General features: G+C 46.5%; 2 protein-coding genes across 7 annotated transcripts in view; one reads left to right on the forward strand and one right to left on the reverse strand.

The window, feature by feature from the left end:
• Positions 1 to 6029: 6029 nt before the first annotated feature.
• On the reverse strand, positions 6030 to 16880 carry LOC143817725 (uncharacterized). The gene is made up of 5 exons (XM_077299211.1): positions 16857 to 16880; positions 13351 to 13543; positions 13034 to 13190; positions 12559 to 12913; positions 6030 to 6461 (listed from the first exon to the last, which is right to left on the reverse strand). The coding sequence occupies exons 1-5, from the start codon at positions 16878 to 16880 to the stop codon at positions 6030 to 6032; spliced, it is 1161 nt and encodes a 386-aa protein (XP_077155326.1).
• Positions 15074 to 25124, forward strand: part of PLCXD1 (phosphatidylinositol specific phospholipase C X domain containing 1) — a 76559-nt gene continuing 66508 nt past the window's right edge. For 2 of the 6 annotated variants that reach the window (XM_077296903.1, XM_077296906.1), the window contains exons 1-2: positions 15074 to 15354; positions 19974 to 20103. In XM_077296903.1, the coding sequence (XP_077153018.1) occupies positions 19992 to 20103 (112 nt within the window). In that variant the 5' untranslated portion in view covers positions 15074 to 15354; positions 19974 to 19991. Of the gene's footprint in view, positions 15355 to 15375; positions 15540 to 19973; positions 20178 to 25124 lie in introns of those variants that run through there. The other 4 variants (XM_077296904.1, XM_077296908.1, XM_077296905.1 and 1 more) reach the window with 3 other exon arrangements.

Consider the following 25124-nt stretch of genomic DNA (forward strand, 5'->3'; position numbering starts at 1 on the left):
AGAAGAAAATTAACTGTTTACGGTTCACCCACATTGCTCACACCCCCAGTGGGGGAGCATATAAATAGGGAGGACCACTAGTAATTACAAAAAGGACACTCCTACAATATTAAGGACCAAAAAAGAAATTGGAGTATATGTCCAAAAGATTAATATTCCAAATTTTATTGAATAAAATACACAGATAGCAAAACAAACATTAAGGCAGCACATAAATATATAAATAAATTCAGTTAAAGTGGGTAGCACAGACCAGACCGCCCCCTGACGAAGCCGACGCGAAACGCGCGTTGGGGCAACGGTGCTGTCCAAATCTGACGCCATTCTTGTGGTAAGTGCATGGGGTCCGGTTTTTTGACTATTGGTCACTTGAGTGCTAGCCTGTGTACAGGGCTGCACGGGTGTTTATACATGACCCAACATATGTCCCCTGTGCCTTGGTACAAAACTTTGCATTGTGCACATGACTTGTTATATTTATACGGCGTTGGTAATGGACAGCACCGGCTTTCTGGTCTGTGCTACCCACTTTAACTGAATTTATTTATATATTTATGTGCTGCCTTAATGTTTGTTTTGCTATCTGTGTATTTTATTCAATAAAATTTGGAATATTAATCTTTTGGACATATACTCCAATTTCTTTTTTGGTCCTTTATATATACAGTTGTGTGTGACAACGTTTTTTCCCCTTAGTGATTTCCTATTATTTTGAATGTTTGTCACACTTAAATATTTCAGATCACCAAACAAATTTAAATATTAGCCAAAGAAAACACAAGTAAACACAAAATGCAGTTTTTAAATGAAGGTATTTTTTATTAATTGAAAAAGAAATCCAAGCCTACAGCAGGGCCAGACTGGGACTAAAATTCAGCCCTGGCATTTGAAGTCACACAGGCCCACTTGTCGCATGGTGACTGTATAATATCTTTGTACACTTGTAGGCTACAAGAAGTGAGGGGAGTGTAACACGACTATATAACATATAATTACAGCTGTATCCAGCATTACAGCTCAGTCCCCATAGAATGTAATACAACACAGCCCCCATAGACTATAATACAGCACAGCCCCCATAGAATGTAATACAGCACAGCCCCATAGAATGTAATACAGCACAGCCCCCATAGAATGTAATACAGCACAGCCCCCATAGAATGTAATACAGCACAGCCCCCATAGAATGTAATGCAGCCAGCCCCATAGAATGTAATACAGAACAGCCCCATAGAATTTAATGCAGCACAGTCCCCATAGAATGTAATGCAGCACAGCCCCCATAGAATGTAATGCAGCCAGCCCCATAGAATGTAATGCAGCACAGCCCCCATAGAATGTAATGCAGCCAGCCCCATAGAATTAAATGCAGCACAGCCCCATAGAATGTAATACAGCACAGCCCCATAGAATATAATGCAGCACAGCCCCATAGAATATAATGCAGCACAGCCCCATACAATATAATGCAGCACAGCCACCATACAATGTAATGCAGCCAGCCCCATAGAATATAATGCAGCACAGGCCCATAGAATGGAATGCAGCCAGCCCCATAGAATATAATGCAGCACAGGCCCATGGAATGGAATGCAGCCAGCCCCCATAGAATGTAATGCAGGCAGACACCATACAATATAATGCAGCACAGCCCCCATAGAATGTAATGCAGGCAGGCAGCCCCCATAGAATGTAATGCAGGCAGGCAGCCCCCATAGAATGTAATGCAGGCAGGCAGCCCCCATAGAATGTAATGCAGGCAGGCAGCCCCCATAGAATGTAATGCAGGCAGGCAGCCCCCATAGAAAGTAATGCAGGCAGGCAGCCCCCATAGAAAGTAATGCAGGCAGGCAGCCCCCATAGAAAGTAATGCAGGCAGGCAGCCCCCATAGAAAGTAATGCAGGCAGGCAGCCCCCATAGAATGTAATGCAGGCAGGCAGCCCCCATAGAAAGTAATGCAGGCAGGCAGCCCCCATAGAAAGTAATGCAGGCAGGCAGCCCCCATAGAAAGTAATGCAGGCAGGCAGCCCCCATAGAATGTAATGCAGGCAGGCAGCCCCCATAGAATGTAATGCAGGCAGGCAGCCCCCATAGAAAGTAATGCAGGCAGGCAGCCCCCATAGAAAGTAATGCAGGCAGGCAGCCCCCATAGAAAGTAATGCAGGCAGGCAGCCCCCATAGAAAGTAATGCAGGCAGGCAGCCCCCATAGAAAGTAATGCAGGTAGGCAGCCCCCATAGAATGTAATGCAGGCAGGCAGCCCCCATAGAATGTAATGCAGGCAGGCAGCCCCCATAGAATGTAATGCAGGCAGGCAGCCCCCATAGAAAGTAATGCAGGCAGGCAGCCCCCCCCCAATAGCTCCACAGTCCAGTCATCACTCATTGATAAAAAAAACCCAAACAAACACACTACTCACCTCTCTCCTCGTGTCCCGCGCTGCTCCTGGCTCCGGCCTCAGCAGTCGCAGTCTGCCCGCCCGGTCACACAGCAGGTGCGCGATGATATGACGTCATCGCGCACCCGCAGTGTCAGCGGCAGGCAGAGTGGGGAATGATGGGAGAGGGGGCGTCAGCAGACGCTCTCTCCTCCATCATTGCATTCAACTGTACCGGCGTCTATGACGCCGGTATAGTTGAATGCGGGGCCGGGAGTGCGCCGACAGCGGGGGGAGTGTGCCGACAGCGGCACATTCGAGCGGCCCACTACTGCCATCGGCCCTTCTGGCATTTGCCAGAACTGCCCTATGGCCAGTCTGGCCCTGGCCTACAGGGCCCTGTGTGAAAAAGAGATTAAACCCCTGCCCCTTCAAAGATAAATTAACCATGGTTTATCACATCTTTGGAAAGCTGCGTTCACATTTCCTAGCACACCCAGGCCTGATTACTGCCACACCTGTTCTCAATCAAGAAGTCACCTAAATAGAAACTGCCTGAGGAAGTGAAGTAGACCAAAAGATACTCAAAAGCTAGACATCATGACACCATCCAAAGAAATTTTGAAACAAATGATAAACAAAGTAATTGAGATCAATCAGTCTGAGAAAGGTTATGAAGCCATTTCTCAAGCTTAGGGACAAATGGCGAAAACATGGAAGTGGTGAACCTTCCCAGGAGTGGCCGGCCAACCAAAATCCAAAATTACCCCAAGAGTGCAGCAACGACTCATCCAAGAGGACACAAAAGACCCCACAACAACATCCAAAGAACTGCAGCCCTCACTTGCCTCAGTGAAGGTCAGTGTTCATGACAGCACACAAAAGTTGAACTTCTTGGAAGGTGCATGTCCCATTACATCTGTAGAAGTAACACAGCATTTCAGAAACGGAACATCAAACCAACAGTAATACATGGTGGTGGTAGTGTGATGGTCTGGGACTATTTTGCTGCTTCAGGACCTGGAAGACTTGCTGTGATAATGGAATAATTAATTCTGCTGTCTGCCAAAAAATCCTGAAGGAGAATATCCGGTCATCTGTTCGTGACCGCAAGCTGAAGTGCACTTGGATTAGCAGCACAATGATCCAACACACACCAGCAAGTCCACCTCTGAATGGCTTAAGAAAAACAAAATTAAGACTTTGGAGTGGCCTTGTCAAGGTCCTGACCTTAATCTGATTGAGATGCTGTGGCATGACCTTAAAAAAGCGGTTCATGCTCGGAAACCATCCAATGTGGCTGAATTACAACAGTTCTGCAAGGATGAGTGGACCAAAATTCCTCCAGAAAGTTGTAAAAGACTCATTGCCAGTTATTGCAAACACTTGATTGCAGTTAATGCTGCTAAGGGTGGCCCAACAAGTTATTAGGTTTGGGAGGCAATCACAATTTTCACACAGGGCCCTGTGGGTTTGGATTTTTTTTCCCTTAATAATAAAAACATTCATTTAAAAACTGCATTTTGTGTTTACTTGTGTTATCTATGTCAAATATTTACATTTGTTTGGTGATCTGAAACATTTATGTGTGACAAACATGCAAAAGAGTAGGAAATCAGGAAGGGGTCAAACACTTTTTCACACCACTGTATATAGAATTGAAAATATTGTACTTCCATTGTCATGTAAGGCCTTCTGACATGGAGCTGTGCAGGCTTCCTTTAGGCATTTTTCACCCAGCATTGCTTAGCACCTATATAGTAATTAGGATGTACACAGTCAAAAGATATGTAGGTACAGTAAGGCCTCATACTACTCTATGGGTGTCATGTTATGGCTGCATACAAAATGAAGCCATGACACAGACTTTTTAATAAGGCTCTGAAATCATATCTGATTTGAAGCACTCATTGCAGATTTGTAATGGAAAAGACATACTTCTGGGACTGGTCGTTATCTGGAGATTGGGCCCTTCTGATGAGGAAGCTCCTGCCTCCATGCAAAACAATGAACGAAGAGGTGGCCATGCTGTTGCTGTAGTGCGCACTAGGGTTGAGCGAAACGGGTCGGCCATTTTCAGAAGTCGCCGACTTTTGGCAAAGTCGGGTTTCATGAAACCCGACCCGACCCCTGTGTGGGGTCGGCCATGAGGTCGGCGATCTTCTGAATCTGGTATCGGAATTCCGATACCGAGTTCCGATATGTTTGCGATATCGGGAATCGGTATCGGAATCCATATTTAAGTGTTAAATAAAGAATCAAAATAAAAAATATTGATATACTCACCCTCGGACGCGCCCTGGTACTAACTGGCAGCCTTCCTTCCTAAGAATGAGCGCGTGAATGACCTGCGGTGACGTCGCGGCTTGTGATTGGTCGCGAGCGGTCACATGGACAAGCCGTGACGTCATCTAAGGTCCTTCACGCGCTCATTCTTAGGAAGGAAGGCTGCCGGAAAGAAGCAGGGCGCGTCCGAGTGTGAGTATATACCTAATAGGAATATACTCACCCTTGGACGCGCCCTGCTTCTTTCCGGCAGCCTTCCTTCCTAAGAATGAGCGCGTGAAGGACCTTAGATGACGTCGCGGCTTGTCCATGTGACCGCTCGGGACGAATCACAAGCCGCGACGTCACCGCAGGTCATTCACGCGCTCATTCTTAGGAAGGAAGCCTGCCGGTTAGTACCAGGGCACGTCCGAGGGTGAGTATATCAATATTTTTTATTTTGATTCTTTATTTTACACATTAATATGGATCCCAGGGCCTGAAGGAGAGTTTCCTCTCCTTCAGACCCTGGGAACCATAGTATCCCATTGCACTGCATTGGGTTTCGTGTTTCGGCCGACCCCGACTTTTTTATAGGATCGGCTGATTTCACTCGACCCGACCCGATCCTATAAAAATAAAAGTCGCTCAACCCTAGTGCGCACTCAATAATTTATGCTTCAAAAATGTTAACAAAAGGAGTAACATTTTCTTCATTACCTTTTCTTCAGGAGCGTACAGCTCCTCTATCCCCCAGCTGTCTGCTGTTTGGGGGGTAGTGCTATCCTGTTGATCAACAGTTCAGACAAACAGCATAGCAAATTGCTGGCCCAAAAGAGTGCGTTTCCACTAGGGCGATCTGGCCAGCTGCAAGGGTGATCCAGCCAGCTGCAAGGGTGATCCGGCCAGCTGCAAGGGTGATCCGGCAGCTGCTAGGGTGATCTGGCCAGCTGCAAAGGTGATCCGGCCAGCTGCAAGTGATCCGGCCAGCTGCTAGGGTGATCTGGCCGGCTGCAAAGGTGATCCGGCCAGCTGTAAGGGTGATCCGGCAGCTGCTAGGGTGATCTGGCCAGCTGCAAAGGTGATCTGGCCAGCTGCAAGGGTGATCCGGCAGCTGCTAGGGTGATCTGGCCAGCTGCTAGGGTGATCCGGCCAGCTGCTAGGGTGATCCGGCCAGCTGCTAGGTTGATCCGGCAGCTGCTAGGGTGATCTGGCCAGCTGCAAAGGTGATCCGGCCAGCTGCAAGGGTGATCCGGCAGCTGCTAGGGTGATCTGGCCAGCTGCAAAGGTGATCCGGCCAGCTGCAAGGGTGATCCGGCCAGCTGCTAGGGTGATCTGGCCAGCTGCTAGGGTGATCCGGCCAGCTGCTAGGGTGATCCAGCAGCTGCTAGGGTGATCTGTCCAGCTGCAAAGGTGATTCGGCCAGCTGCAAGGGTGATCTGGCAGCTGCTAGGGTGATCCGGCCAGCTGCAAGGGTGATCCGGCCAGCTGCTAGGGTGATCCGGCAGCTGCTAGGGTGATCCGGCCAGCTGCTAGGGTGATCTGGCCAGCTGCTAGGGTGATCCGGCCAGCTGCAAGGGTGATCCGGCCGGCTGCTAGGGTGATCCGGCCAGCTGCTGGGGTGATCCGGCAGCTGCTGGGGTGATCTGGCCAGCTGCAAAGGTGATCCGGCCAGCTGCAAGGGTGATTCGGCCAGCTGCAAGGGTGATTCTGCAGCTGCTAGGGTGATCCGGCCAGCTGCAAGGGTGATCCGGCCAGCTGCCAGCTTCAGAGTGCCATGAGCAGGCTGTAAAGCATGATCTGCTCGCACCACTTGACCCTAGGCAACGAACTGTACACTAGAAATAAAGATCCCCTTTTATTGAGAATGAAGAGGTTTTTTTAATAAAATCGAAATTACAAAGATCCTGATTTTTACAATCTTGCTTTGTAAAACTTGCACTGCGCCAAATTTATTATGGGACTAAGATGAATTTCAAAATGCGTCATATAAATTAACAGACTGTACTGTTATCTCTGTAGAAAATGTTGGTGCAAAAGTAAGGCTAGTTTCACATTTGCACACCAAACAACAGATCCAGAATTGAGCAGCACCAGGTAATGTGGATAATCTTCACAGGCTGTGACTATAGAGGACAGATTTTTCCAAAGACTTCTAACACAAAGCTCTATTCTTGCATGTACGGGAGGTGCTCTTCATATAGCAAGAAAATAGAAATCCACATAATGCAAAGTTTGAACAGATGCGGCACTCACCCGAATGTTACAGAAATCAGTGTCTTTTATTCGCTTTATGCGGCATTAGACATTTGCGGAGAGGCAGCAGGAGACAGAGAGGGCTGCGGGGAGAAGAAAGTGGACAAGTGGAACGCATGCGGTTAAAAAAATGCCGCATTTGCACACTTCTCAATGCGTTTTTTCCTGCGTTTGCGTTTTTGGTGCGCATGGTGACAAATTTTACAGGAGAAAAATCTAGATAACCAGACACCGCCAATGGGACTACAGAGGGTGTGTATTATGGGATCTCTATATATAGACCCTAGGACTGCTGAAATCTTAACAGTGTGCTACTGTATCCTGTGTCATGATGGATCTTCGCATGGAGAGCTTTTATTTCAACCTGGATTTAAGCATCAAGCTGTTTCTTGCCTGTGCGTTTGCTTGGGAGCAAGACAGAAATCGCGAAAGATGGAGGAGACGTCGTAGGCGTTTTTGGAGACACCCCATTATTGAATTACGTGAGAGACGTGGAGCCTATCACACGCTGTATGGCAAGCTTAATGCCAACCCGGACAAATTCCCTGAATATACAAGGATGTCGCAAGACTCGTTCCGGGATTTGCTTGCTCGTGTCCAAGGAACCATACGGAGACCGGACACCCAGCTCTGTAGAGCGATTCCACCAGAGGAACGTCTGCTGGTTACATTAAGGTACGTAACAAATCTAAACCAATGGCAGTGCAAATTTTGGGTGTTCTGACATGTATTTTTTTGGTGTTTTCCTTTCTGTCTTTAGCATAACAACACCATAAATAGAATAGATTGTAATTTTTTTTTATTTTCTTCCAGATTTCTGGCAACCGGAGAGAGTTTATCATCCCTCCACTTCCAATACCGGCTTGGAATATCCACCCTGTCCTGAATAGTTGCGGACACCTGCCGGGCTTTGTGGAATGTACTCCGGGATGAGTTCATACCCCTACCCACCTTGGACATGTGGATTGAAAATGCGGAAAAATTCTGGAGTGTGTGTGATTTCCCCAACTGTTTGGGAGCGGTGGATGGAAAGCACATCCGCATTATCAAACCAGCAAGAACAGGATCGGAGTACTTCAATTATAAAAAATATTTTTCTGTTGTGCTCATGGCAATAGCCGATGCGGACTGTCGCTTCATCGCCGTGGACATTGGAGCTTTTGGCCGTGGCAACGATTCCCAGACTTTTAAGAACTCTGATATGGGCCGCCGTGTGTATGGCAAAAATTTTAATTTTCCACGGCCACGACCGCTCCCCAACACTCAAGGTCCACCAATGCCATTTGTTATGGTTAGTGATGAGGCCTTTCAGATGTGTAAAAACCTACTGAAGTCATATTCCAGTCGGGACTTGAACCACACTAAAAGGATTTTTAACTACAGACTGACCAGGGCCCGAAGAACAGTAGAGTGTACTTTTGGGATTCTAGTCTCAAAATGGCGCATTCTTGCATCAGCCATTAATCTAAAAATGGAGACAGTCGACGAGGTGGTCAAAACCTGTGTGGTTCTGCACAATTACATAATGGCTAAGGAGCGGCCCAACATTGAACTGGATGAACCAGTTGCACACCCACTGCCCGATTACCAGCATCACCCGCTGTGGTCAACAGCTGAAGTTGGCCACATGCGGGACCAATTTGCTGCCTTTTTTGTTTCGGATATTGGACGTGTGTCATGGCAGGACAATGCTGTGTAAATGTCCTGTTGTGATTTTATCTGTACCTGTTATTTTCTTAAATGTTACTAATATTTCTCGTTAATAAACTTTATTTTTTGGTGTCTTGACCGTGTCTCCTATGTACAGTGGGGCAAAAAAGTATTTAGTCAGTCAGCAATAGTGCAAGTTCCACCACTTAAAAAGATGAGAGGCGTCTGTAATTTACATCATAGGTAGACCTCAACTATGGGAGACAAACTGAGAAAAAAAAATCCAGAAAATCACATTGTCTGTTTTTTATCATTTTATTTGCATATTATGGTGGAAAATAAGTATTTGGTCAGAAACAAAATTTCATCTCAATACTTTGTAATATATCCTTTGTTGGCAATGACAGAGGTCAAACGTTTTCTGTAAGTCTTCACAAGGTTGCCACACACTGTTGTTGGTATGTTGGCCCATTCCTCCATGCAGATCTCCTCTAGAGCAGTGATGTTTTTGGCTTTTCGCTTGGCAACACGGACTTTCAACTCCCTCCAAAGGTTTTCTATAGGGTTGAGATCTGGAGTCTGGCTAGGCCACTCCAGGACCTTGAAATGCTTCTTACGAAGCCACTCCTTCGTTGCCCTGGCGGTGTGCTTTGGATCATTGTCATGTTGAAAGACCCAGCCACGTTTCATCTTCAATGCCCTTGCTGATGGAAGGAGGTTTGCACTCAAAATCTCACGATACATGGCCCCATTCATTCTTTCATGTACCCGGATCAGTCGTCCTGGCCCCTTTGCAGAGAAACAGCCCCAAAGCATGATGTTTCCACCACCATGCTTTACAGTAGGTATGGTGTTTGATGGATGCAACTCAGTATTCTTTTTCCTCCAAACACGACAAGTTGTGTTTCTACCAAACAGTTCCAGTTTGGTTTCATCAGACCATAGGACATTCTCCCAAAACTCCTCTGGATCATCCAAATGCTCTCTAGCAAACTTCAGATGGGCCCGGACATGTACTGGCTTAAGCAGTGGGACACGTCTGGCACTGCAGGATCTGAGTCCATGGTGGCGTAGTGTGTTACTTATGGTAGGCCTTGTTACATTGGTCCCAGCTCTCTGCAGTTCATTCACTAGGTCCCCCCGCGTGGTTCTGGGATTTTTGCTCACCGTTCTTGTGATCATTCTGACCCCACGGGGTGGGATTTTGCGTGGAGCCCCAGATCGAGGGAGATTATCAGTGGTCTTGAATGTCTTCCATTTTCTAATTATTGCTCCCACTGTTGATTTCTTCACTCCAAGCTGGTTGGCTATTGCAGATTCAGTCTTCCCAGGCTGGTGCAGGGCTACAATTTTGTTTCTGGTGTCCTTTGACAGCTCTTTGGTCTTCACCATAATGGAGTTTGGAGTCAGACTGTTTGAGGGTGTGCACAGGTGTCTTTTTATACTGATAACAAGTTTAAACAGGTGCCATTACTACAGGTAATGAGTGGGGGAAAGAGGAGACTCTTAAAGAAGAAGTTACAGGTCTGTGAGAGCCAGAAATCTTGATTGTTTGTTTCTGACCAAATACTTATTTTCCACCATAATATGCAAATAAAATGATAAAAAAACTGGATTTTTTTTTTCTCAGTTTGTCTCCCATAGTTGAGGTCTACCTATGATGTAAATTACAGACGCCTCTCATCTTTTTAAGTGGTGGAACTTGCACTATTGCTGACTGACTAAATACTTTTTTGCCCCACTGTATTTCCTCTACAAACCAAGGCTGTCCTAATACTAGCAGTATTTGGTCTGTATTTAATATCAGTATTTGTAATCCAAAACCAGGAGTGGGTGATAAAGGCAGAGGTGCTAGTTATGTTAATATTATAATTTTCATCTAATGGTTCCACTCCTTGTTTTAGCTTACAAATACTGATATAAAACACTGACCACATACTGCTAGTGTGACGGCTTCCATGTTGTTTTAGTGTTAAGGTTGTTGAAGTCATTGCGTGCTGATTCTGTTCTGCAGTATCCATTGGACACAGACTGAAGAGACAATGGCTGTCATACAAAAGAGATCTATACTCATCAAGTCAGGTGTCAGAAATAATGAATTCATGATGCACATATAACAGCCTCATGAATTCACTATTTCTGACACATGTACAGGTGAGCATAGATATGCCGTGTATGACCTCCATCGTCCCTTCACTTTGTGTGAAATAGATTACGTACACAGAAGAGAAAATGGAGGTTATAAAAGCCAGTTCTCTACTCACCAGGTCTGGTGTCCTAACTAATGAGTTTTTGGACACCTGACCTGTTGAGTATAGTTATGCATTTTATTTCTGCCATTTTCTCTTCAGTCTGTAACACTAGTCACAGACTAAGCAGAAGGAAGAGATTATGGAGATAATACAAGTATTAATTTTTGGCCCACCTCATATCTCTATACTAAAGACACAGAAAGCTGCAGTCTTTTATTTGCTAACTACTGGAGCTATGATGTGGCCAAAAAATTAAGTGTTCGGCGCACAGTGTGTGTTGACGGCGGTGAAAAACACAATTAAACCACACATAATTGGGGGCAAAAAATAATATTATTTATTTTGTTATACACAAACTTTTAATTTAACTGCGCCTGCTTGGGGTAGAGTGATGTAAACGGGGGGTGTGAAGCTGTGAGGTCTGGCTAACTGTTGACGACGCAGAGGTGGCAGGAGAAGGGGCAATGAAACTAGAAGAGTCTGGAAGTTCGGGGATGGGGCTTGACACATGAGAGGCTTGAGACGCACTGGAAGGGTGAGACAAACCTGACATTACAGACACACTGGGAGGTGAAGGGGGAGGAATACTAAGAGTCAGCTGTTTTTTGTTTTTTTTTCCTTTCTGGGATTGCCGGGTTCTGGGAAGCCTCGGTGGGCTCATATGTCGTGGCATTGTCGTGGTGGGTGACCTGTCAGGGTCCGGCTGCACTGTGCCAGAGTCCATTGTGCTCGTAGAGCGTGCAGCCATGCCAGAGTCCATAGTGCTCGTAGAGCGTGCAGCCATGCCAGAGTCCATAGTGCTCGTAGAGTGTGCAGCCATGCCAGAGTCCATAGTGCTCGTAGAGCGGAAGGCCATGCCAGAGTCCATAGTGCTCGTAGAGCGTGCAGCCATGCAAGAGTCCATAGTGCTCGTAGAGAGTGCAGCCATGCCAGAGTCCATTGTGCTCGTAGAGCGTGCAGCCATGCCAGAGTCCATAGTGCTCGTAGAGCGGAAGGCCATGCCAGAGTCCATAGCGCTTGTAGAGCGGAAGGCCATGCCAGGGTCCTGCTGCATCGTGGTGTTGGCGGTACGGAAGGCCATGCCAGGGTCCTGCTGCATCGTGGTGGTGGCGGTACGGAAGGCCATGCCTGGGTCCTGCTGCATTGTCGTGTCAGTGGAGGAGGTCCAAGCAGGAGCAGCGGTTGTCATGGTGGTGGCGGTGGGCTGTCCAACAGCACTCGGCATGGTGGTGGTGCTGTACTGGTGTCCGGCAGTGCTAGGAATAGAGGTGGCCGTGCAGTGGTATGCAGCAGAGGTCGGCATTGAGGTTAAGGTGTTCCAACATGCCCTGCTCAATTTGGTTAAAAAAATGATGTGCTGGCCTCTGGAGGTCGGCTTTTACTTGGTCAAGGCTTTTGGTGACCTCTTGGATACGTGTATTCATGTGGCTAAGGGAAATATCCATTCGGTCACCCAAAGCTTTGAGTCCTTCGTGAAAAACCGAGCTCAAGTGCAAAAACTCGGGCATGAGGGACCTGTCCGATGCTTACCTGTCTAAATGGGCCTCAATACAAATGCACAAGCAGGGTGCAGCAGACCCAAATAAAACAGCAAATGCACAGGTGCAATACCTAATGAAACAGCCAGCCTTCAATCAGGGATTGGCCGTGTGCATTCCTTGTGTGAACACGCCACATACAGAGTATGTATCTTAGTGCATTGGTGTACCACACGGCCAATCCCTGATTGAAGGCTGGCTGTTTCATTAGGTATTGCACCTGTGCATTTGTTATTTTATTTGGGTCCGCTGCAACCTGCTTGTGCATTTGTATTGAGGCCCATTTAGACAGGTAAGCATCTCTGCCTGTTTTTGGTGTGTTTTCTTGAATTTTTCCTTTTTTGGTGTTTTTCATGGACCTGTCCAATGCCCTCTGCCGCTGCCGGGAGGAGCCCCAAAAAAAAGGGGCAGTGGCAGAGGACTGGGAAAGGGGAAGACCTGATGGACCAGCTTCCTGGTCTCCAGTTTGTGTGGCAGGCCCACTTGCTGCAGCGCTGCTGGATGGCTGGGACGGGTCCGTGGCTGTCTGATGAAGGACCGCTCCAGAACCTGGGCCAACAGTGCTGCTCCATGTGCTGCGAAAAAAGGAGAAAAAAAATTAATACCAAAAATTAACCAGACGCCAACTCCTGTGGAATAGAAACATACAGATTATGGCAATACAACACAACCTAATGCACGGGAGAAATACTTACGTTCTCTGGTTAAGGATCGGTCTTAAAAATGCCAGAACGCGATGGTATTTGTACTTTCGGATCCTTGCTCCTGAACCAATGGGAACACGGCTCTCTTGACGCAGGTCCTTGTTGAAGCGGTCCTTCATCGAACGCCAACGTGTTTTGACTCTGGCCACTGTTGAAAAAACAAAACATAATGGTCAGACAATGGACTTTTGGCCGTGGTCACACAACTGTGTGTGATGGGAGAAACTCCTGAGAGTTTCTTTCATCACACAGAGTCGAGTGAGCACGGCCAAGGTCTCTGCTGCTTCACACTGCATTGCAATTCTTACCAAATGCATTTCGGACCCGAGTCGGGGCGTTGTCCCAGCCATCCCGTATCGCTTTGGCCACCTCATTCCATAGGCGCCGGATCGTCACGTTGTCCGAGTGCTGTGGAACCCGGGTGTCCCACAACGGGACTCGCTCCTGAACCAGGGAGATGAGGAGGTCATTTTCTATGAGGTCTTCATCCCGTTCTGGAACCTAAAAATTAAATAAATACATTAATGTTGGATACATTAACATAAGGAAAAGAAAGAAAACAGAGGCTGAGAAATGGCATGAATAAGGAAAGTCAAGATACAAAAGGATTCCAGAAGAAAAATGTAAAGAAATAGGAATGTAAAGAAAGGAAGATTCAAGAATACTAAAGTGAGGATACAGTAAACAGTCAGCCTTGTATACGTACACGCTGCCGCCTTGCCACCCGACCGTGACTCTGCTGCTCCTGCCCAGTCTCTGCCGCAGTAGAAGAAGAGCTCTAAAAAAATGAAAAACAAAAATTGTCATATGTGTAGATGTGACAGTGAATACTTACCAATCTGAGGAGGCGAGTACTCATCTCACTGACATGTTCTACTTCAGAAGGCCCAGGATGTTGCTCCTCATCAGAAGTAGAAGAAGACGACATTCTGATGCATGTAGAAAGAAAGAAATGGCAGAAATTAGGACATGTAGAGACAGAAAATAGAAAATAAAGGCATTGGCTAGGATATATCACATTGTTCAGAGGATTGTTTGTTCCAAGGTGCTGTGGTCTGTCTGCTCTGCTTGGCTGTCTGCGCAGTAGTGATCCGCAAATGTCCACTCCCTCCCTTTATCACCTTGTATGTGGGGGGTGGCTTATCAGTGTCTAGACATGTTTTTCTCTGGTGCAACGCATGCGTTCACATAGACAGCAATGCGTTTTTTTTTGCGCATTCCTTACGCAATCGAGCGCATACGTTTCTAGGCGGCAAATTGACGCCTCTAAAATTACTACATGTAGCATTTCCGCGCCAAACCGCAGACGACGAAACGACGCATGCGTCATCAAACGCGGCAAAACGCAATCGAACGCAGGCACATGCGTCCCTAATGTTAAAGATAGGAATACACAACGCATGCGGATATTTGCGGAAGAAACGCTGCGGACATAACCGCAAATGTGAAACCGGCCTAAGCGAGCTAAGAGGTGACGAAGGAAAACAGGGCTAAGGCTAGTTCACACTGTTTTTTTCTGCTTCATTATAAAACCTTAACTCCTTGAGAAAACACATCCATCCTACCGTATGATGGGTCCTTCCTACAACAAATCTGTCCTGATGTGTCCGTCCGTCCCATGAAGGATCCGTCCTGTTGGTTCTCTTCTTTGATGGCTATGTCTGATGATGGGTCAGTCCTATGCTGGATGTATCCTATCAATGGTTTGTCCTATGATTTCCTAGGATGTATTTGTCCTACGGTGAATCTGTCCTGTGATGGATAAGTCCTTTACGGACTATGAGGTGTTTGGCTCCTGTCCTGGAGGTGCCAACTTTAGTTTACCCCAGTGTCATGGCAGGCACGGTGCACATCCTGTATCATCTGTCTATGGTCATACTGTCATAGAGCAGGACACTACCAATACATCTCCACTATTATGTCTCGGGTGCATCACTTTGACAATTCACCCCCACAGCCTATTACATGCCTCACACACTGGAAATCCCCCAGTCTGTGCAGAGCAGAGTTACCCCCCCACGCAGACGTAATGCACAGCTCTTCCTCTTTTGCTACAGTGTACACTCTACCGGGCTGATCCATTGTTCGGTTTCTAGGGGGAGGACCGCTGATCTCCTCCTGTACGCGTCCTGAGTTCCAGGCCTACCTAGTACCTCGGTGGAGTGAGGACCGGTGCACGGAGCAGTCGCTTGTGTAGTGGGCGGCCCCTGTGTGAGGATGGCTGAGTGCAGGCTCCGGGATGGGCCGGGGCAGAGGCTGGGACCAGAGTCTCCGTGGTGAGTGCAGCTCATGTCCTGCTCCTCCCTGCACAGGTAAGCGCTGGGTGTCACTGTGGCCCCTACAGTGCTAGTCTGTATGTGGTGGCTCCTCACACTGCAGACTGGCTGTGGCACCTGCCGGCTCCTCATCCTGGGCTCACAGCTGTTCCTAGGTCCCTGCTCACATTGCCAGGCATCGGGGACACACACCTGGAGCTGTCTTGTGGATGTGCTGGCAGGTTAGTACCCAGATTAGCCCCAGTGTAAACCTATACCAGTAATCTGCAGTGTTTCTGGCCCTAATCTGTGCACATAATGGGCATGCTGTATGTGAGAACATCTAAAGCTAAGTTCACACAATAAGTATTTGGTTCAGGTTTTTCCACTGCGCATTTTAGTGTGCAAAACATGCAGCGTCTTAGGCTGAGTGCACACGGTGCGAGTTTTCGGATGCATACGGTGCTGATTTTGACTTGCGGCTTGTTAATTCAGTGTTTTTGCTGCAGATTTCTCCAATACCAATGACAGGGGGGAAATCTGCACCAAAAATGCAAGTAAAAAACATACGTTTCTGCCTCTGCGGTATTCCTGCGAAGAGATGCAGAAATATCTGCACCAAATATTTTACATGTGCACATACCCCTACAGTTCCAGCAAAGTAGATGGGATTTCTCAGAATCTTATGCCCACTCTGCTTTTCCGCACTGTAAACTGACCCGCGATGGGGTAAACTGACCCGCGGTGGGGTAAACTGACTCGCAGTGGGGTAAACTGACTCGCGGTGGGGTAAACTGACCCGCGATGGGGTAAACTGACCCGCGATGGGGAAAACTGACCCGTGATGGGGTAAACTGACCCGCGATGGGGTAAACTGACCCGCAGTGAGGTAAACTGACCCGCTATGGGGTAAACTGACCCGCGGTGGGGTAAACTGACCCGCGATGGGGTAAACTGACCCGCGGTGAGGTAAACTGACCTGCGGTGAGGTAAACTGACCCGCAGTGAGGTAAACTGACCCGGGGTGGGGTAAACTGACCCGCGGTGGGGTAAACTGACCTGCGGTGGGGTAAACTAACCCGCGGTGAGGTAAACTGACCCGCGATGGGGTAAACTGACCCGCAATGGGGTAAACTAACCCGCAGTGAGGTAAACTGACCCGCTATGGGGTAAACTGACCCACTATGGGATAAACTGACCCGTGGTGGGGTAAACTGACCCACGATGGGGTAAACTGACCCACGATGGGGTGTACTGACCCGCGGTGAGGTAAACTGACCCGCGGTGAGGTAAACTGGCCCGCGGTGAGGTAAACTGACCCGCAGTGGGGTAAACTGACCCGCGGTGAGGTAAACTGACCCGCTATGGGGTAAACTGACCCTCAGTGGGGTAAACTGACCCGCGGTGAGGTAAACTGACCCGCGGTGGGGTAAACTGACCCGCGATGGGGAAAACTGACCCGTGATGGGGTGTACTGACCTGCGGTGGGGTAAACTGACCCGCAATGGGGTAAACTGACCCGTGATGGGGTAAACTGACCCGCGGTGGGGTAAACTGACCCGCGGTGGGGTAAACTGACCCATGACGGGGTAAACTGACCCGCGGTGGGGTAAACTGACTCGCGGTGGGGTAAACTGACCCGCGGTGGGGGTAAACTGACCCGCGGTGGGGTAAACTGACCCGCCGTGGGGTAAACTGACCCGCGATGGGGTAAACTGACCCGTGATGGGGTAAAATGACCCGTGGTGGGGTTAACTGACCCGCAGTGAGGTAAACTGACCCGTGAAGGGGTAAACTGACCCGCGGTGGGGTAAACTGACCCACGGTGGGGTAAACTGACCTGCGGTGAGGTAAACTGACCCGTGATGGGGTAAACTGACCCGCGGTGGGTTTTTGAAACCCGCAACAGCTTCTCTTGCGGTTTTGTGTTTTCTTTGTGGATTTTCTCCATAAACTAGAGATGCAGAAAATCTGCATGTAAAAAAAGCTGACTTGCGGTCACGCGCCTACCCCTAATGGTTCTGGCGCCATAGAATCCTCACAGTGCGCAGTGCGATGTGAGGATTCACTTGTCTGCACATAGGATATAAGTCTGCAGTCACAATAAGGCCAGACAACCCCTTTAAAGGGAACCTGTCAGCAGGATTGTGCACAGTAACCTGCAGACAGTGTCAGGTCGGAGCCATTATACTGATTACAATGATATCTGGTGATGAAATCCATCTTGTGGTTGTTGTGTAATCTTTATTTTCAGTTTTGAGCTAACGATATGCCCGTGCTCCAGGGCGGCCTGTGGGGGTCTTCATGTAGTGCTCCGATTGTTCATCTGTATGGCTTCTGACAGATCACTGATCCCTCACTGACCCACTCCCGAGTGTGCATAATAAATATTATACATATCTTGGAAAAAAAATACCTTTCTGCAGGCAGGTACCAGTGGTGGCATGATCGCATATGTGCTGTGTTTATAATTAATTTCTTTGCTGTTCTCCTGATATTCCTAGAAAAAAAAAAGTTTAAAAAGGGCACTGGCCGCAGGTGAAAATAAAAATTACACAACAACCACAAGACGGATTTCATCACTAGGTATCATTGTAATCAGTATATCGGCGCCAACCTGACACTGTCTGTAGGTTACTGTGCACAGTCCTGCATTTCCCTTAACTTACATAAGTGCTGTAATGTGAGCTGAGTAGCTACATGTGTATCTTGCTACAATCCAGTTATATCACATTCCATTATGTTTTGCTTTCTGAATTTCCACTGTCAGGCTAAGGCTGCTTTCACACATCAGTTTTTTGCCGTCAGGCTCAATCTGGCGAATTTAAAAAAAAACCGGATATGGCGAATGATGCCGCTGGATCCATTTTTTTCCCCATAGACATGTATTAGCGACGGATTGCAATGGATGGCCACACGTTTCATCCGTTGTTCGCCGACGAAAATTGTTGATCCGGCGGCGGGAAAAAATGTACAAAGTTATGTTTTTTGTATCCGGGAAAAAAACGCACAGCGCTGGATCCGGCGGCATCCGGCGTTTGCTACAATGGAACCCTATTGCGCTGGATCCGTCAAATGACGGAATCCAGTGACAGATTCCGTTTTTTTAAATTGAGCATGCTCCAATTTTTTTGGGAATCCAATTAGCTGGATCAGCTAGTCGGATCTGTCGAAAAAACGGATCCGTTGCATCAGTTTTTCACAATCTGCGACGGATCCGTTTGTTTCAAAATTCGCCGGATTGTGCCTGACGGCAAAAAACTGATGTGTGAAAGCAGCCTAAGTTCATAAATGTGTATGCAAATCAGCTGATTTTCTTCCTGAAAAAATGGCTGATTTTCATCTGTATTGTCATCTGTTTTTATACATATGGCATCAGCAGTTGTCAAAATATGCAAGAGCAAGTAAAGTTTCCTATGTTAAAAAATGCAATTTATTTGTAAATATGATGTTACAAGGTGGATCCACCCCACTGGCTTCAGCCCTCCTCCAGGTGATTGACAGTTCCCTCCCCATGTACACACGGGCGGGAGAGACCTGTCAATCAACTACAGTGGTGCCGGTCTTATCTTGTCTCATTGTGGTCACCGGCTGGATATTTAGACTGTATTTTATCGGGATCGCCGAAGTGCCAAACACGAGTGATAGCTAAGAGGTGGTTATATAACTGCACCTACAAGACCAGTGAATGCATGTAACTGCACAGTGCAAAAAAGCCCCAAATAATGTACATGTGAGTGTGTGTCTGCCCTACTGACTAGCTCACCGGGTTTTTTCCCTGCCATTGTTTCCATGATTCTCATTAAGTTATGTTTACTTTTCTCAATGATTTTTTAGGTTCCGTGATGAATCTGTCATATGGATAGAAACATGTTCTGAGTGTCAGGACAGCAATTTTTATATGAGACATGCTATGGACTATTTGATTGGGTCAAGTATTCAGTTTGGGGGCCCCCGGCACAAGAAGGCAGTAACCAAAGTAGGACATAACATGAGAGGAGCCATTGCCTACCAGGGGAGGACCATGCATCTTGATGAGCTCTTGACATAAACTGGACCCTTAGTGACGTGACAACTTGAGCAGTAAGCTGGGTTCACACAAGCTATTTCACGGTCCATATATAGACCTCAATGCACGTCTGGTGGCCGGGAATCCAGACCTGAAATTACACCCTCCTATGTGTCCATGAGGCAGTAAGTTTGGGTTAGGAGACCAGTAGTCAGTCCGGTCATTGAGGTGCATAGATGGAGCGTGACTTACACTCTTGTGAACTTGGCCTAAACAGTGATCCAGTTGGTGTTTATTCTGCACTGTTCTCTCATTCAGAGACGTTCTGAATTGTTATCGCCACTTTTAGATATCTTCTATCATTTCATGTGCAGTGATACATGACGAAGGCTTACCCTGTATACGCACGTCATTTGGTGCTTATGATCCTTTTTTTTCACCATGGAGTTACAGGCGTCCGCCAGCTTTGTAGGTGTAATGTTACCGTATATACCGTACCCACATTGTATTATGGGTATCGGTACATGTAGTTTAATGCATATTTGAATAGAAGTTAAGATTTATAGTCCTCAGCCAATCACTTGTTTTATCTGGGATGATGTGGTGAGTTGAGGCTACTCTTATGGTATCAATAAGCCTTTTTTGTAATATCTCCCTATAATTTCAGGCGTATTAGAAATGCAATATGGACAACGTTTTCCAGAAATGTAAGAATCAGATGGCTGAAAACCAACAATGGATGTCCAATCTGAGTGAAGAACTGTGGGACATTCCCCTGTATAAACTGTCAGTTCCAGGTATAATTTGGTGTATCACTGGTCTTTGGCTTCATTTTCCATTTGTAGTGTTGAAACCCATCTTTTACCCCAGGGTAAGACAGCAATTAGCATTTTTGAGGAGTATTTTTTGCCATCATGGAGTATGTAATTTGTAGTAACTTCCAACTGCAACATATAGGAGCTCGCTAGTTGTGCAGAAAAGCATTCCTACATCTTGTAACAATGCTTCAATGTCTTATATAGAGAATTGAGGCAATTCTAAAGCTACGTGCACACTTTGTTTTTGACTTACATTTACTCTACGCACCTGTAAAGTTCCTAATACACACACACACGCTAAATGGGTAAATAGCCCGGTATATGGCAAAAAAAGTAGTTTACTGCAGTATTACATAACTATACTTTTTTATCCCACAGGGTCCAGTAAAAGAAAAAAAAAAAGCATTAAACAAATAGGCACCAATTCATCAATACCGGCAGTTTTCTTGCCGTCTTGATGAGTGGATATGGTGGAGTCATATGAGCTGCACTACTCTTCGTGAATCTGAAGAGTTACATGCGCCTCCGTGTGCTACCCCAGAAGTTTCACCCCGTTCTGGGTTTGGAGTGAGATTTCTGACATAAGGAATGCCACAACTCTTCCATGAATTGGACGCCTTTCACCCCCCAGCTTCGCTCATTTTAATGACACTGACAATAACGGGCTTGAAAACGCCAAAAGTTGCCACATTTTTGGACAGTTTTTGAGTTGTGACAGCACTTTGTGACTTTTCAAAGCAATTTACTCCAGAATTTTGGTGACATTGCAGAATTGCAGCCATACTTTTTTTTTACTTACAAGTCTATGACTGATTTGTGAGCCATCAGTCTTTCATTAATCACAGTTTATAAAACATAGTGTGAACGTAGCCTATTGTGCGATTAGTGTGTGATAGGAATGACGAAAAAAAGGTAGAATGGAAAAGCCATCTCTGTACAGGTAGCCGTTGGGACCAGTTAGGTGTTCCTTGTACAGTTCTTCTAATAATCCTGTAAAGTAATCTATAGAAACTTTGTGCAATCCTCAAGCAAGAAATCAGTCTTGTGATCAGGTAAATCAAATTCAATTTTAACCTGCTTTTTTTCTTTAAATCTCTGCTCATTTTAGGCTTAGCAGTCAAGAGGGTGTCCTGGTCAGTGATTGACCACTTCCTGCATATAGAGATACAAGGGCTTGCAAATGTATTCACCCCCTTAACTTTTTAGCTATTTTATTACATTACAACCTGTGTTTAAATATTTTTGCCATCCGATTTGTGTGTGATGCAGCAGCACTAAATAGTCTAATTTGGTGAAGTGAAAAAAATATAGGCATAAATTAAATTTATGGGATCAAATAACTAAAAATTGGCATGTGAATATGTATTCACCCCTTTTGCGATGAAGCCCCTAAAAATTTCTGATGTAAGCTATTACCTTCATAAGTCACATGCTTAGTGAAAGGATGCTCACCTGAGTGCAAAGTAAGTGTCACATCGTCTGTCAGTATATACACACCTTTTCTGAAAGGCCACAGAGGCTGCCACATCACTAACCAAACACCATCACGAAGGCCAAGGAGATCTCCAAACAAGTCAGGGACAATAGAAAACATAGAGAATGAATGAGCACCAAGGAACCAATGAGTAAATATTTAAAAGGTAAAGTTTTCTTGAAGTAAAATATAAAAAACAAGTATGACTGAGGAAGTAGGGTGATGACACTGACAAGCCAGAACGTGGAACTACAAGTCAGAGAGGTAACAAACAGGCAATAATAAATGGAATCTGACTCGCCCAGAAGAAGGAACTTAGCCGAAACGCGCGTTGGGGCAGTGGCACCGCAAATCCCAGGTACCATCAGGTTGTTTTAACATACTCCCTCTCTTTGCTCAATATCTTTTCCAAACACTGCATACAGCTTTGTTTATCTCATCTGTTGGTGCTCTCATTTTCCTTATACTTTGTATATAGTCTGTAGCATTGCTTTATATGGAATTATTTGGCTACATATGTACTCTTGAGCAATGTATATTCCGTTTATTATTGCCTGTTTGTTACCTCTCTGAGTTGCAGTTTCACATTCTGGCTTGTCAGTGTCATCACCCTACTTCCTCAGTCATACTCGTTTTATAAATTTTACTTCAATAAAGCTTTACCTTTTATATATTTACTCATTGGTTCCTTGGTGCTCATTCGTTCTCTATATGTTTTCTATGGTTTCTGCACTGAACCTGCTGTACCTATCCTTTCTCCCCCTAGTGGCCACTAGACTTGTTTCTATATTTATTGTGGGTGATTGCCTCTAGAGGATTAAGTCAGGGACTATGTTGATTTGACGTATAAGTCAGGGTTGGATTATTAAAAAAAAATAAAATCGCAATCTCTGATGATCCCCGGAGCACCATCAAATCCATTATCATCAAATGGAAAGAAGAAAGTAGCACAACCTGCCAAGTAAGGGAAGCCTACCAAAACTTTCAGCCAGGGCAAAGAGGGCATTAATCAGAGAGGCAGCACAGACACCAAAGCAGCTGCAGAGTTCCCAGAGACTGGAGTATCGGTCCATACGACCACAGTAAGCCGTACACTTCATAGAGTGGCCTTTATGGAAGAGTGGGCAGAATAAAGCCTTTGCTTACACACAAAAATTGTAAGGCTCGTTTTGAGTTTGGCAAAAGACGTGTGAGACTCCGCAAATGTATGAAGGAAGGTGTTGTGGTCAGATGAGACAAAAAATTACCTTTTTGGCCACCAAGGTAAACAGTATGTCTGACACCAAACCAACTCAGCTCATCACCCCAAGAACACCATCCTCACAGTGAAACATGGTGGCAGGATCATGATGTGGGGATGTTTTTCAGCAGCAGGGACAGGGAAAATGGTATGAGTTGAGGGGAAGATTGATCGTGCAAAATACAGGGATATTCTTGTGCAAAACCTGTTTGTCAGTGACTTGAGACTGGAACCGAGGTTCACCGTCCAACAAGATAATGACCCAAAGCGTACTGCTAAAGCAATACACTAGTGGTTTAAGGGGAAACGTGTAAATGTTTTGGAGTGGCCTAGTCAAAGCCCAGACCTTAATCCAATTGAAAATCTGTGGTCAGACTTGAAGAGTGCTGTTCACCTGAGGAAACCATCTAACCTGAAGGAGCTGGCCCAGCTTTGCTTTGAGGGACAGGCAAAAATCCCAGTGGCAAGGTGTGGAAAGCTCCATAGAGACTTTTCCAAAGTGACTTGCAGCTGTAATTGCTGCAAAAGGAGGCTCTACAAAGTTCTGACTTTAGGGGGGTGAATAGTTATGCACACTGAAGTTTTCAGTTTTTTTGTCCTATTGTTTTCTTCACAATAAGAAAACAAAATGTGCACAGTTGTAGGCATGTTCTTTACAGGAACTGATACAAACCCTCAAAAAAAAACAACCTGTGAAATTCCAGGTTGTGAGGCATCAAAACACGAAAAATGCCAAGGGAGGGGAATACGTTCACAAGCCACTGTAGCTGGAAATCACTAGCTCCTAAACTCTCCCTAGCTGTCATGGTATTGCATACATTGTGGGTGAAGGGGAGTGGTTATGGGCAGCAGAATGAACACCCACAGAGATTGTAAGGGTATGGCTCCACGGTACGGCTTGCCGGCGGGTTCGCCGCAGCGGCGAAGCCGCTCGGCGCTAAGCCCCGCCCCCTTTCTGGGACGCGATGGTGCCGGATGTGTACAGTACACATCCGGGATCATCGCACCCCTCGCCATAGGGCCCTGTGATATGCCTTGCGGGGACGCTGCGTCCCCGCAAGGTGTACGGACATGCTGCGTTCTGAAAAGACGCGCAGCATGTCCGGAGTCGCAGGGCCGCCGCGTGCGGGTTTCCACGCATAGTGGAGACGGGATTTCATAAAATCCCCTCCACTATGCTGGAACATCTGGACGCTGCTTGTTTGACGCTGCAGCGTCAAACAAGCAGCGTTTACTGACCGTGGAAACATACCCTAACAGTTAAATGCCGCTATCAGATAGTTTTGATCGATGTTGTCTAACTCTGGTCACTGCTTTTAGAGGCAGGTGCAAACCCAGGAGAGGAACAATCAGCGGAAAAATATAATAGAAACACGTCACCACTTCTGTATTTATCACCCACTCATGGTTTTGGCTTACAGATACTGAACGTGTGAACGTGGCCCAAAGTTGAAGTTTTATGTTGGAGTTTGATTTACCTGTAAGGGTATGTGTCCACGTTCAGGATTGCATCAGGATTTGGTCAGGATTTTTTTTGGTTTTGGCTTACAAATACTGATGGAAAATCCTGACCAAATCCTGAAGCAATCCTGAACGTGGACACATACCCTAAATCAGTCTTTTCAGCTCCTCCTGCTGTGTTAGGGTATGTTTCCACGGTAAGTAAACGCTGCTTGTTTGACGCTGCAGCGTCAAACAAGCAGCGTCCAGATGTTCCAGCATAGTGGAGGGGATTTTATGAAATCCCGTCTCCACTATGCGTGGAAACCCGCACGCGGCGGCCCTGCGACTCCGGACATGCTGCGCGTCTTTTCAGATCGCAGCATGTCCGTACACCTTGCGGGGACGCAGCGTCCCCGCAAGGCATATCACAGGGCCCTATGGCGAGGGGTGCGATGATCCCGGATGTGTACTGTACACATCCGGCACCATCGCGTCCCAGAAAGGGGGCGGGGCTTAGCGCCGAGCGGCTTCGCCGCTGCGGCGATACCGCCGCCCCTCCGGACCGTGGAGCCATACCCTTAGGGTATGTGTCCACGTTCAGGATTGCATCAGGATTTGGTCAGGATTTTCCATCAGTATTTGTAAGCCAAAACCAGGAGTGGAACAATTAGAGGAATAGTATAATAGAAACATATGCTCCACTTGTGTATTAATCACCCACTCCTGGTTTTGGCTTACAAATACTGATGGAAAATCCTGACTGTTATGGTTCTCAATGGCAAGAGAACATAGCCCAGCAAACATAAGTACTAGCTCTTGGAAGGATGGAAACTAAACTGACCA

Source organism: Ranitomeya variabilis, chromosome 3 (assembly GCF_051348905.1).
Source record: "Ranitomeya variabilis isolate aRanVar5 chromosome 3, aRanVar5.hap1, whole genome shotgun sequence".
Lineage (NCBI taxonomy): Eukaryota > Metazoa > Chordata > Amphibia > Anura > Dendrobatidae > Ranitomeya > Ranitomeya variabilis.

Coding starts and splice junctions, on each gene's coding strand:
- LOC143817725 (XM_077299211.1), bottom strand. CDS start 16,880: ATGGGTCAGTTTACCCCACCGCGG. Junction 13,544..16,856: donor GTCAGTTTACCCCACCGCGG/GTCAGTTTACCC, acceptor TTTAATTTTTAG/GTTCCAGAACGGGATGAAGA. Junction 13,191..13,350: donor TCGGGTCCGAAATGCATTTG/GTAAGAATTGCA, acceptor TTTTTTCAACAG/TGGCCAGAGTCAAAACACGT.